Raw genomic sequence first — 12,753 nt, 5'->3', positions numbered from 1 at the left:
ATAATCCGTGCATAAGCCGTGATATGCACATGTGCATTTGCGTAGATGAAGCGCACGCACATAACATGTGACTAAGTCATGTATGTGCACATGTTCACTTGCATGGATGAAGCACACATTTATATAACCCGTGTTTAAGCCGTTTCGTGCATATGTGCATTTCCGTAGAATAGGCACACGTACATAACCAGTGGTTAAGAAGTGCACGTGCACATGTGCACTAGCATGGATGAAAAACGCATTTATATAACCCGTCATTAAGCCGTTATATGCACATGTGCATTTGCATAGATGAGGCACACGTACATAACCCGTGATTAAGAAGTGCACGTGCACATGTGCATTATCATGGATGAAGCTCAGATTTGTATATCTCGTGCTTAAGCCGTTATGTGCACATATGCAGTTGTGTGGATGATGCACACGCACATAACCCGTGATTAAGAAGTGCATGTGCACATGTGCATTAGCATGGATGAAGCACACATTTATATAACCTGTGCTTAAGCCGTTATGTACACATGTGCATTTGCGTGGATGCAGTACACATTTATATAACCCGTGCTTAAGCCGTTGTGTGCACATGTGCATTTGCACAGCTACTGCACATGTGTATGACACATTCGTAATACCGTGCAAGTGTATTTAGTTTCATTCTGCTAATATTTACATTAAATATGGCTATAGTATTTTTAATTGAAAGTTCAATTTTTTAAAAATTATTATATTACTCATTCTAAATAAACAATATAATGTAACCTGCATTTTTCGAAGGCTTAAGTACATTGGAATAAATATTCAATCAGATAAATCGACACGCTATAAATAGGCTCTCTCAGTAGCATAAAAAATGTGCAGTGTTCGCTTTGATGTAGTAAATGACGTGAGAACCGAATAGACATGTGTCTGATTATATACATACAAAAAGATATGTAAATATAATAATCTTAATAAGATTATTATTGTTTGGAAGTAAAATATTATTTTTCTCTATTAGTTATTAATTTAATTTTTATTTCGAATCACGCATGCGCACTGGTTGGAGCTGTGTATTAGCCATGCACGGCGCGCTTATTTGTGTGGTCGGGTACGAGCTGTGGTGTGGTGGTGTTTGTCCAATGTTGTTGAAGGCGAAGAATTCAACATTATATTATAATCAGGTGAGTGATGAACTTAATTTTACTGTAATTTGTAAAATTTAATAAAGCACCCGTTTAAATAATAAAACTGGTGTTAATGTTGCCGTATACACATGCATCCTGTTCTTCTCAAGCAGTATTTATTAGTTGACATTTTATGTTTTTGGAGGGGACATTGAAGCTATAGATATACATTGAAGGCACTGTCATGATTTGCATCTCTTTAAAGAAAGATCTGCAAGAGTCATTATCACGTAGTCCTTTTAACATGAAATAAATTATGCATACATAACCCTACATTTGAAAGGAGGTAGTGTTCCAACGGCAGAACCTCCGAGATAATTTACAATCAAATCAAGGTATGCTAGTATCATTACCAAATCCAGAATGGGAATTAGGGGTAATAGTTAAAATAGGGAAGGTTCTAGATTACTGGTCCCCCATATAGATTAGTAGCTGGGTAGGTTTCTTTCTGTACTAAGTTTATGCATTTAACTTATACAGTATTGCCGAGCGAGCGTTAGCGAGTGAAGGCGGGTTAGAACCCCGCAGGGCACGTTGTTTTCTGTCTTTATTACTGCTCAATGGGAAGGGACCAGTAATCAAGAACCTTGCCGTTAAAATAGAACCTGATCGTATGCATGTATTTTTCTTGAGCCATCTTTTAAGAAAGGTATAAAGGCATTACTCGAGCAAACGGTTCTATGAAATTTACACGCATTTATTGCATTTTCCGGTTTCTTTTTGCAGAACATGCACTAAATGAGGAGCTAATGCATAAACCACGAACCAACTTGTCTAGGTGGCCACTAAAAAGCACGAATGCTATCTAACCGAATCAGGGCAGGAGCGCAGCAGGAGGCCCGAGCGGATCAAAGGGGTGCGTTCGTAGGGAGCAGGCGGGTCAGCAACAAGGGCATACGCATAAACGAGGATAGTGAAAACATACATTAAATATCTGCAATAATTTTTACCTTCAAAAGCACTTATATAATAGTAGTAATTCTTAATTTCAAAATGGCTTCACTGCTTTCCCGCGTACAAATGGTCTGCTGCGAGGAGAAATTCGTATGCTCTGAATTTTTACTTTTCTACACTTACCATGACGCTTGAAAAACTATAATACGACGCTCTTTATCACACGTATCGACGCTCTCTAATCGTATGCTTACATTATATCTATCGCAGTCGTCCATTGCTAACACGAACGGAACTTTCCCGCAGTTTATTTTCACCTTCTTCGCATTCTTGTATTCTTCCGCTTCAGTAAATAGTTACATGTAGAATACGTTCACTACCATTGAAAATGTATTTCAATATGATATCCACTGACAGAAATTACTTATATTTACACTCTGCTTCTTTTACGAAAAGTGTTTCACATCGTATTTTACTTATAAATTTTGTTTTCGGTAGAACCGCCTGCTCGAGTGAACCCATACAAGCATTTTTTTGAAGACCTTACTGCAACATGCAATATTTAAAAAGGATATCTGAATATAGATCGAATTGATTCAGGATATAACTTAAGGGCAACTCTTTACTGTAGGTCTCACATGTAACATCTCCACTGTGACTTACTTCACAAAAGATAACTCTGCGAGGCAGGGTTGGTTTAAACCAGCTGGTTTTTCAGAAAAAAAAATGGTTTAAACAAGAAAGAAAAAAAAAGAAAAGAAAAATGTTTAAATCGTGTGAACTTTATGGTGACGTTTCCACATATCAAACCATCCGCATTACGTTTATCTACTTTTCACCTTTTAATCGAGGGGTCCCGTGTTCAATTCTCGGTCCATCTTTCAGGTGTAAAGCAAGTAGCAATTCGAGGTGTCTCTTTAAGCGAAAGTCTTCTCCGTGATAACGTTGGTATTTCATAAGGAATTTAAGCCTAAACATACGAAATGAAACCAAGTTATATATTTCTACTTGTTTTATAAAGAAGCCAAGGCTGCTTAAACATGTTGATAGAAATTGGCAAAATTTATCAACTGCCTACGTAGCTTCCAACATCAGCTTGGATTTCACTTTGTTTTAATTTTATTGAATATCTACATACCCAATTTTTAATTTAATACCTCAGTTTTAGCCTAGTGATTATGATATGTTGACCTTCAAATTTTACACACAAATACGTTTAAATAACAGGATTTTCCCAATGGAGTTTCCCGATTTATATATATAATTCTGTATAATGTTTTTACTTGTGTAACTGTTTGTCTTTTAGTCCTTCTGAAATGACTCTTGACTAGGGATGGCCACAAAGTTCCGGTTCCAGAACCGGTTCTTAGGAACCGGTTTCAGACTTGGATCCGAAAGCCCCCAAAGACCCGTAAAGGAGCCACAAATTTCACCTTCAAAACACTGCAAAGAGGACCATGCGCTTGTGCTCTCCCCGCCCAAACTCTCTTGTGCCCCCAGAAAACAATTTTGGTCCACCAGTTTTTTTTGTTTTTATTTTGGTCCACCAGTGTTTTTTGTTTTTATTTTGGTCCACCAGTGAGTGTTTAGCCAAATGAGTTGGCCAATTTGCCTGTTTAACCATTAAGTTTGCCAGTTACCCAGTTAATTTAGCTAAATGAGACAAGCGGCCGCCACCTGGGTGCCTGCCTGTCGCTTCCACCATTTCATCTAGCACACTGTTCACAGCCTTCCAGCAGCTCGTGTTTAGTGTAGGGATCGTCACAAAGTTTCGGTTCCAGACCTGGATCCGAAAACCCAGTTCCAGAACCGGTTACAGACCTGGATCCGAAGAACCGGTTCCGGACCTGGATCCGAAAAACCGGTTGTTGAACCGGATCTTCTAGAACCGGATCCGTTCAGACCCGAAAAACTGTTCCAACAGGAACCGGTTCTGGCCATCCCTACTCTTGACAATTATAGCTATTAACAAGCAAGCTTATGTAAAGATCAGTACAACGTATTTTTATCAAGAGTCCTTCGTGAGTGAGTCGGCAATCACATTTGTGACCAGTTAACCCCGGTTTCGTGTCCAAATGGACAATTTCTCTTGGATGTCTTTGAAGCTAGAACAGCTGGGGGATAGCCCAGTGCCTAGAATAGATAACTTGGTTTCAAATTTTATGCCCGAATGCAATCTCTTTGTCAAACCAAGGACCATGGGAGGGGGACCTCTCATAATTTGTACGTGAGAGATACTGGCGACCATCATTTTTGTATTGGCGAGTGAGTCTGACTTTGAAATTTTGCGCCCTGTTGTCTGTTATGCTATTGTCATTTTCTCTCTCTCTCTCTCTCTCTCTCTCTCTCTCTCTGTAATAATGCACGAAATTTGCACTTCACAAAAAAATCAAAGCTCTGTTCAGTCATGTCTTTAACCCGTTATGTAGATTCTTACAAAAAATAAAGTAGTACGAGAAAAAGCACAATCTTATCAAAAAAGAGCTGAGTTTGAATGATTTATGAGTGTTATCTAGTTAGGATATTTTTTCCTTCACTGCTATTAAATTTTTCATAGTCACTTATGAATCTTTGTAAATAGTGAATTGAAAAAATGAAATGAAATCTTTGAGTTTTACGTCCCACGGTTATGCCGGTTAGGCTAAAGGAGACGGTGATAATGAGAGATGAGTAAAATGGTGGAATGAAGAAAGTGGGAGAAAACGGGAGTACCCCGAGAAAACCCACGAGCACGGTGTTTGTCCACCACAAAGCTCACTTGGCGGGGGCTGGGATCGAACCCGGGACCCCAAGCACCAGAGGTGAACGCTCTACCACTGAGCCACCGCGCCTCCCAAATAGTGAATTGAAACTAAATTGTCCACAATAATGTAAATGGATTGTGTGTGCTAGATTTGACTTTAAAACTTGTTTTGAGAACACACAAAATTTAAATTTGAGCATATTACAAATGTGATTTGACGCGAAATAACTGTGTAGTAATATGTAAGAAAGATATGGTAAAAATTGAAGTGTTTTCTTTCATAATACTTTCATTTTCTTAAATGTGGGAAACTAGGTCGTATCTACATACTATAATTTTTCCGCTATTTTTGGAAACTAATAGGAAGTTTTTAATTATGTATACGACAAACGCCATGAGATATTTATTATTTGTCCACACGGGCCAGTTAATTTATATATATTAGTATGGCGCTAAATACGTTGTACAACTGTTAGGTGTTACACTACCGAAAACGTGAGAAAATTAACTTTAAGGATCCATGGCTCCAGTACTATGGGACCAATCGTGGTCGGGTCAAAGCGTCACATAGGAACTAGTATGTGTCCTATCCAAATATCCACGTTTCAGAATCGTGCGGCATTTGCGCATCAATTTCTGTAGAGGCAGTTGATTAGTACTTCAAATTTCCGGAGCATTTCCGAAATGCCTCTCTAAGCTTTAATGCGCAAATGCCGCACGATTCTGAAACATGGATATTTGAATAAGGCACACACTAGTTCCTAAGTGATGTTATGCAGGGCTCCCAGCTGTCCTCTTTTTCCTATTTTTTCTTATTTGTTTGGAAATGTGTGTATATTTGTCCTATATTTTAATCTTCTCCTATATTTCCTATATTTTTAGTGATTGCATTATTAAAAATACAAGCCAAAGACAGTTCCAGTGATGATTTAAGTTGCTACATATTAGCAATATGCTAAATAAGTCATAGCATTTTTTAAGGGACAAGTCACTAATCCTCACTATTACTTTTTTTTAAAAAATTTGCTCTTTACTATCCTCCTCTGTTCATTTTTTTTTCTGTTTCCTATGTGCTTATTCTTCCTCAATGAAGCTTAGCTGAGGAACCTTACCGTGCTCCAGACTCTTGTAACGCAAGCTGTGTTAGCATTTTCTTTCAGCAGTGTGTGCAGCAGTATTGTTTCGGCATTAAGGTGTGTTGGTATTCACCAACATATCCCAACGTCTTCCAATATTGCTGTACATAATATGCAAGGTCCACACGCGTCCTGGAAACCCTGGAAATAAAAGTGTTTCGTAAAAACGTCCTGAAAAGGTCACGGAAAACGTCCTGACGAGAACTTTCTGGAACTTCAAGATTTCCATTGAAAGTCAATGAAAATCCTCAATGTTGTTAGAAGCTCTGTTGTATCTTTTCTAGAGCACAAAGGTGAAAAATCCAGGAGTCTGAAATAGTTACCTATAATGAGCAACCAAGACAATATTACGTGAGTAGACATTTATAGACTTTATAACATTTCAGAAAATAAATTGTTTTCACAGAAATTAGTTATGTAGCGCTCCCTAGCAGAATGCTCCCGATTTTTGGTGACTGAATTTGATCTAACTTTGACCTAAGTTTTCCGGAGATACATAGATTATCTCCACTTTATAGGTTCAGATTCGCGTACATCCTGTATGAGATTTACCATTGTTATTTTTTTTTCCTACTAGATAGCACCATTAATACTCCTCATTGTGAATATAAACAACTAAAAGTAGTACTGATGGCACAGTCCGTCAATCTTCTATTTCAGTGTTCTAACTTATTAAATTAAAAAAAAAAATTCGTCGCTTTGCATGAGTAAGGTTGTGAATTTACGAAATACATATTTTTCTGAAGTCATGGCAATTGTATTAATTTGAAAGGGATGTTTGTATGATACTTTTTATATTGCTACTCTCACTATTTCATTGTAATAATAGAATATTGAGTGTCTGTTATTTATCTTATTGTGCTCTGAAATTAAACTTCACTTTCTGCTCACTTTTATATTGACTGTTCGCTTCTATATTCATGTGTAAGACAAAAACTTGACATTTACAACATTGGTGCTGAATACTAAATTGTCGTAAGAGTTGACATTTTGAAGTTATTAAATACGTTTCATCCGTATGCATGTTTTTTTCTATAAGTTAAATTGTGTAAAAAGTTTTCAACAACTAAGAATGTATGTGTATATTGACTATGTATATGTATAATTTTATCAAATTTGCAGAATTAAGACACATTCAAAAAGTCACAAATTAAAGAATTATCTTCTTTAGCGATCATGGGAACTCGGATAGTACTACATTCCTCCACATGCTCTATGAAGTAAAAACAGTGGAGTTGGCAAAAAATGTAATGCATTTCCTAGGTTGGTTTCTTCAGCAAACAAACGAAAGTAACATTGAAAAAAAAAACTACCAATAACATTGATTGTTTAAAAGTAAGATGTATTAATCTATCCAAATTGGATCCTAGTTTTCATCAGATTTGCTGATTTATTTTTGCCACCACATTTCACATCATATAAAAGATATGTAACCTTGGCAGATAACTTAATCACAAGAAATAATTTATGGTGATTATTTGCTCTAACATTAACTAAATATTGAAAAATATTATTTATATGCATGAAATTTTTTCGCTGCATTAACACAGCACGAAATGTTACTTTCAGTTTCAAATGTTGGCGAGTGGTGGAAAAACTCCAAAACAACTAGCACAGAATATTCTTCGTCGTGTCGTGGTGGATGAAGTTGCTGAGCTGTATAGCCTCACAGGAAAGTCGGGAATAAATTGTGTGAGGAAGCTGTCGTTTGTGGAGACACAAACCTACAAGTTTATTGTTGGTAAGATTTTTTTGTGCATTTTTTTTTAATCGTGATCGCATTGTCTTCAATGCTTGATAGTTTATAGGGTGTTTATTGGGAAAGGGCAATAATTAGGTTGTGCTCAAGCATGTCCAGAACAAGAAGTCCATATAAACTTTGTTTCAGGGATATTACTATATGAATTTGGTACATGTGGACAAGGAAATGTGTACATTGGAGTTACGTTGAAACAGTTTCATTAATTTTATGTTCCCGCTGTTATTTACCAACACTGTACACCTTTTCTTTCAACCACCCATACAGTAGCCCAAGGGTGTTAGAACAGGTGCCTAGGTGGCCATTAGACTAGCCCAAAACATCCAATCCAACGACTAGTATTTTGCGTGAAGGCACTGGGTGATAGTCGAGTGAAAACGGTTCACCGTCCATTTGGTATCACATGATGCGTAGAAAGAATACTATCCTCCAAATACGGAGGGAAAGTATTTTGCAAAAGATGAAGGTATGGTGCACTGTCAACACGAAAGTTCCATCTGGTAACTGTTCGCATGAAGCATGTTGGTTTTCCGCGGACCATTGGTGCCAATTATGAGTAGTGTTAATCCTGTAGTATCCTCCTCAGTCCTCTTTACATTAGTTACCATTCTCGTGTCTTATAGTATCACAGTACGCATTTCAACATAATTGCAGTGTACCCTTGTCACCACGCATTAAACTTCATGTAGTGATATATCTGAAACAAAGGTTTAAAACGTATATGTTTATGTAAACTTGATTGTTGTAGTCGACAAATCTGACCGCCTCTCAAATTATTGACCTTTCCTCCTGAAGCACCCTGTATATTGTTTCTTTTTGAGTAACAAATTGTTCTTTGATATAAAATATACTGTTTTGCAATAGAATGTAAGTTGAGTGTTTGTAGTAACACAGACCCCACCAAAAACAAAACAAACAGAAGAAAAGTGAGATGAGTACAGTTATGTTTAATTATTTCAATAAGTGAGGAATTTTTAATTTGATAGGTTCTTTTTCTGGCGTTAGTAGAAGCCATAAAATTCTACTATATTTACTCAATTATACCGCTGAATTGTTCCAAATTTTATTACCTTAAAACAATGATTCTCATTATAAACAATAATTTTGAAAGGCATGTGAAACATGGCCGTTGGTTCAATTCCAGATCACACAAAATATTTCCAATCCTCTCCCCACATTATTTAAACTTGTAAGACGAAAATATCATACGTCGTATATGCTTTGTAATGACTGCACTTTTTTATTTACTTAAAAAGTCACTGACAATTGCTGCAAATGATAAAAATGTCAATTAGATTGAGAGGGGAGTCATTGGTGTGGTGAGTGACTCACTGCTGGGAATGACAATTTCAGTAATCTTCAATACAGAGAGGCAGTGGGAGGGGGGGAAAATCGGAGCATAAACTTCTCTGTATGCTGTATGCGAAATAGTTTTTCTTTATCTGTTCCGTATAAAAATTGCGTGAAGTATTATACTCTCGTAAATACAGCAAATATCTCATTACCAAGGTATCATTCAGACGGAAAAGGATTGCATACCAAAATTGTTGTTAGGGTTTCTCTTTCTCACTTTTGATGTTCTTATTTTAGGATTTAAGTTTACTAATGAATGTATAATTTCATATATATCAACATAGTCATATGTACATTTTTTTCTAGCATCTGCAAAGAAATTATATCCTGAGTGTTCGGAGGAGCAAATCAGGGAAGCGATAAGTGATTGGCTGCACCACGCCAAAACAAGGAGGTCACGAAGGTACGTATCACCTCTGATGTTTGGTTTTCATGTATTCGTAAGCCTTTATTTTAATATTTACATGCAATTTTGCAGCAGTTTTCAAAATAAGAACGGTTAACAAGTGGTCTCCAAGCTTTAAATTGTCACTATAATCTACATCAGAAGTCGGCAACAGGGCGGACATTTTTGCATACTTGGGACCTAGCGGGCAAGGAGGTGCGGAACTGTGCTTTTACCTTGAAATATGTGCGAGTAGCTAACGGAGTATAAAATGTGTTTGCTCTCGTAGGTAATTTATAAGCAGAAAAAAAAACCTTTGACGCAGTCATTCTTTCAACTTTATTCTCTATAATTTATACGCACCTATTCTCAACGTGTATATTAACGCTCTCCAGCGGCGTTCTCATTTTCAAAGGGGACACTAGAACAAAACTGGGCGATTCGGGGGTGTTTGAGATTTCATGATCTTTAAGACTTTTTTCTTATTCTGCGAGAACGATTATGTATTTTACAAACTATTAGAAATTTGTAGACTTATATGACACAAACAAACTTTTTCTTTTTTTTTTAAAGGTTAATATCGACGGAAAAGAGAGGAACATTTCATTTTTTTTTTCGTCTTGTACAGTGTTCAATATAAATATCGCAACTCGACTACAGTTTTAAGATTTTATCTTATGCAATACATTTGAAATCAATGTTCTGCAGGTTGCTGCATAATCAATCTAACCTTAAACTAACGCCTGATAGGCAGGTAACCAGCGAAATATTGATTTCAAATGCATAAATTAAAGTATTGTACTACTATAGAGTTGCGATATTTATGTGGAACACTGTACCACCTGATGATAAAAAGAAATTGACTCATTGATAGTAAAAGAAATGTTTCTTAAGAATCTTACTAGTATTGTTTAAATTCAAAATGTACATTATATTAGTTGAAAAAAAGAAGAAACCTTTACGTCAGGATTGCAACGCTGAGTTAGGAAGGAGGATAATCCGATGTCCCGTCATTGCACTATTCGATTTACAGGCACGCAGACAGAGAATATGGATTTTGCCGATCGCTTATCTAGGATATAGGATCTTTTTTTCTTACACAAATTTGCCACTGTGTTTTTGCATATTTTGGGTTAAATTTTAAGCAGTACTTAGTCTTCCAGTGTCTCAGTATCTAGTAACATGACTTGAAATATGAATATCTAAAAAAATTTATTAATAATGCCATTGTACTTGATAGCAATAAGATTTATAAATTTGTTTCACTGTGAGTCATATAAGTCAGGGGCGCACTGACAGGAAGTCCGTCGGATCTGAACCCCTATAACGTTTAATTTGTATGAAAATGAATATAATTTCAAGGGCAGGTACGTAACTTATTTGCATTTCATACTCTAAACCATCCTCGGCCGCTCGCAGAGAGGAATACAGAGTGCACTACTGTATATACTTCTGCCTATCTTGCATAACGTGGTAGAGATCAGCCAGTTATATACAATTGATAATATGGAAAAGGCAACGTTTTTATTGGTTGTTCATGCCACAAAAATAAATCTTTTTCATCTTGCTTGCTTCTCTGAATATTGTTTCTTACTTTCAACCCACTTCCCGTAGCTTAGGTAACATAAAACTTCCATTTGTGCTAGATTTTTCTTCGTTATGCGTTGCCTCACAGCTTTCGTCTTCATTTTGAACTTTTCAGAAGGCATTCGAAGTGTAGTGTTTCGATCATCCGTGAACATTCACCTCAATTTCTCTACCAAATTCACTTCTCATAGTTCTTACTGCATCCAGTCTTGAGTTTATTCTCATCCTTCACTGTCCGTACGAATGAGCACGGGGTGAACAAGCATGCTCATACATTTACTCCTGTTGTAATAACTCAGTTTTACGTGTACTTAAACCCACACTTGTCAATGTCATTCAAGGTCAGTGCATTTAGTACCATTTACTCATGAGATGTTCTACCAGTGTTTTCAACACACGTTTGCACAGGATTGCCACCTGTCGATAAAAAGCCAGCCTCGTTTTCAAATTGCTAATTTAAATACTCTTACTGGAATTGATTCAATACCCTAAGAAATCTTATTTCAGAGATGCTGATGGTGGTGATTTATTGAGCTTAAATGGTAGTCTTTAGCTTTGTTTCTGGAGAAAATGGTATGGCATGTATAATTTGGATGGACCATATTTAAATTCTTAATCTCAAACTATGCTAAGAATATGACTGTGATTTAGTTTAAATAGATTGATTTAGTGTCTGCACTTACTGTATTACTTTTAAAACTTCTCTTTACAGGATGCAGAGGACTGAGGCCAAGGATTTATCGGAGAAAGTAAATTAAAAGAAAGAAAGAAAAAAAAACTACAACCATCTTGTAGATTACTTTTTATATTTAATAAGAAATAAATGTATAGATATATATATAATCAGTTGTTATCAATGTTGTAATACCTACTATTTCCATAAAATTACAGCGGAGTTGCACCAAGTTACGGTTAATAGAATATATAAACATTTTTGCACTTGGATTTTGTTTAAAATCTAGTTTCACTTGTGATTGAGTTGAGGCCACTTTGCTTTATCAAGCATATATTTTAAATCTGAAATAGCTCCATGATGGCTTTTGATGAAATCATACTATGTAAAAGCTATGTTGACAAACCAAGCACTGTATTAAAAGAAAAAAATATATATGCAAACCACAACTGTTTATAAGTTCAGAACCTAATTATTCAGACAAGTATGAGTTTTTTCTTTCTTAATATTTTCAGTATCATATATAGGGGTCGGAAGTTAAAGATAGTTTTTCCCAAGTGCCCGAAGGTAAGAGGAACACCATAATATATGTTAATTTCGGGTCATTTTAGGCCAGAAAATGCTTAGTTTTAAGTCATATTTGGCTTATTGGTCCCCATTTCCCTTTAAGTCTTAACAGCTGGTTTTGGTACTTGACCTTTTTTCAACTACAGTTTTGCTGCCCATTCTCAATTAGAAACTCTTAAACATAGTTTTCTGTAATAATCTCTGACAATAGGAACCCTTGAATGACTGGAGCAGGTATAGTAGGTATGACCAGACAGTAGATGCTTGTGAGGATTGTCCTCCAAGTAGTTCAAAATGAACAGCAGAAACAGGGCGACGAAAATGCAAATTTGCAATTTTTTTTTGTTCAACATATCACCAGAATTGTGTATTATTTAAATATTATACACATTAAGTGTATCATTATTGATTTTATCATATTTTAAGTATTTTTTTCCAAATTTAGGTCATTTTCTTAATATGTTTAGGCTTTTTAAAATTTTTTTTTAGGTAA

General features: G+C 36.0%; 1 protein-coding gene across 1 annotated transcript; it reads left to right on the top strand.

Moving 5' to 3' along the window:
* Window positions 1-890: 890 nt before the first annotated feature.
* On the top strand, window positions 891-11,870 carry LOC145666764 (uncharacterized). The gene is made up of 4 exons (XM_081734317.1): window positions 891-1,160; window positions 7,506-7,677; window positions 9,355-9,451; window positions 11,733-11,870. The coding sequence occupies exons 1-4, from the start codon at window positions 1,029-1,031 to the stop codon at window positions 11,776-11,778; spliced, it is 447 nt and encodes a 148-aa protein (XP_081590443.1). The 5' UTR covers window positions 891-1,028; the 3' UTR covers window positions 11,779-11,870.
* The last annotated feature ends 883 nt before the right edge of the window (window positions 11,871-12,753 follow it).

Source organism: Thermobia domestica, chromosome 12 (assembly GCF_964235325.1).
Source record: "Thermobia domestica chromosome 12, izTheDome1.hap1.1, whole genome shotgun sequence".
In the NCBI taxonomy this organism is placed as follows: Eukaryota; Metazoa; Arthropoda; class Insecta; order Zygentoma; family Lepismatidae; genus Thermobia; species Thermobia domestica.
Note: the sequence above shows the minus strand (reverse complement) of the source record. Positions and strands in the feature narration are given on the sequence as shown.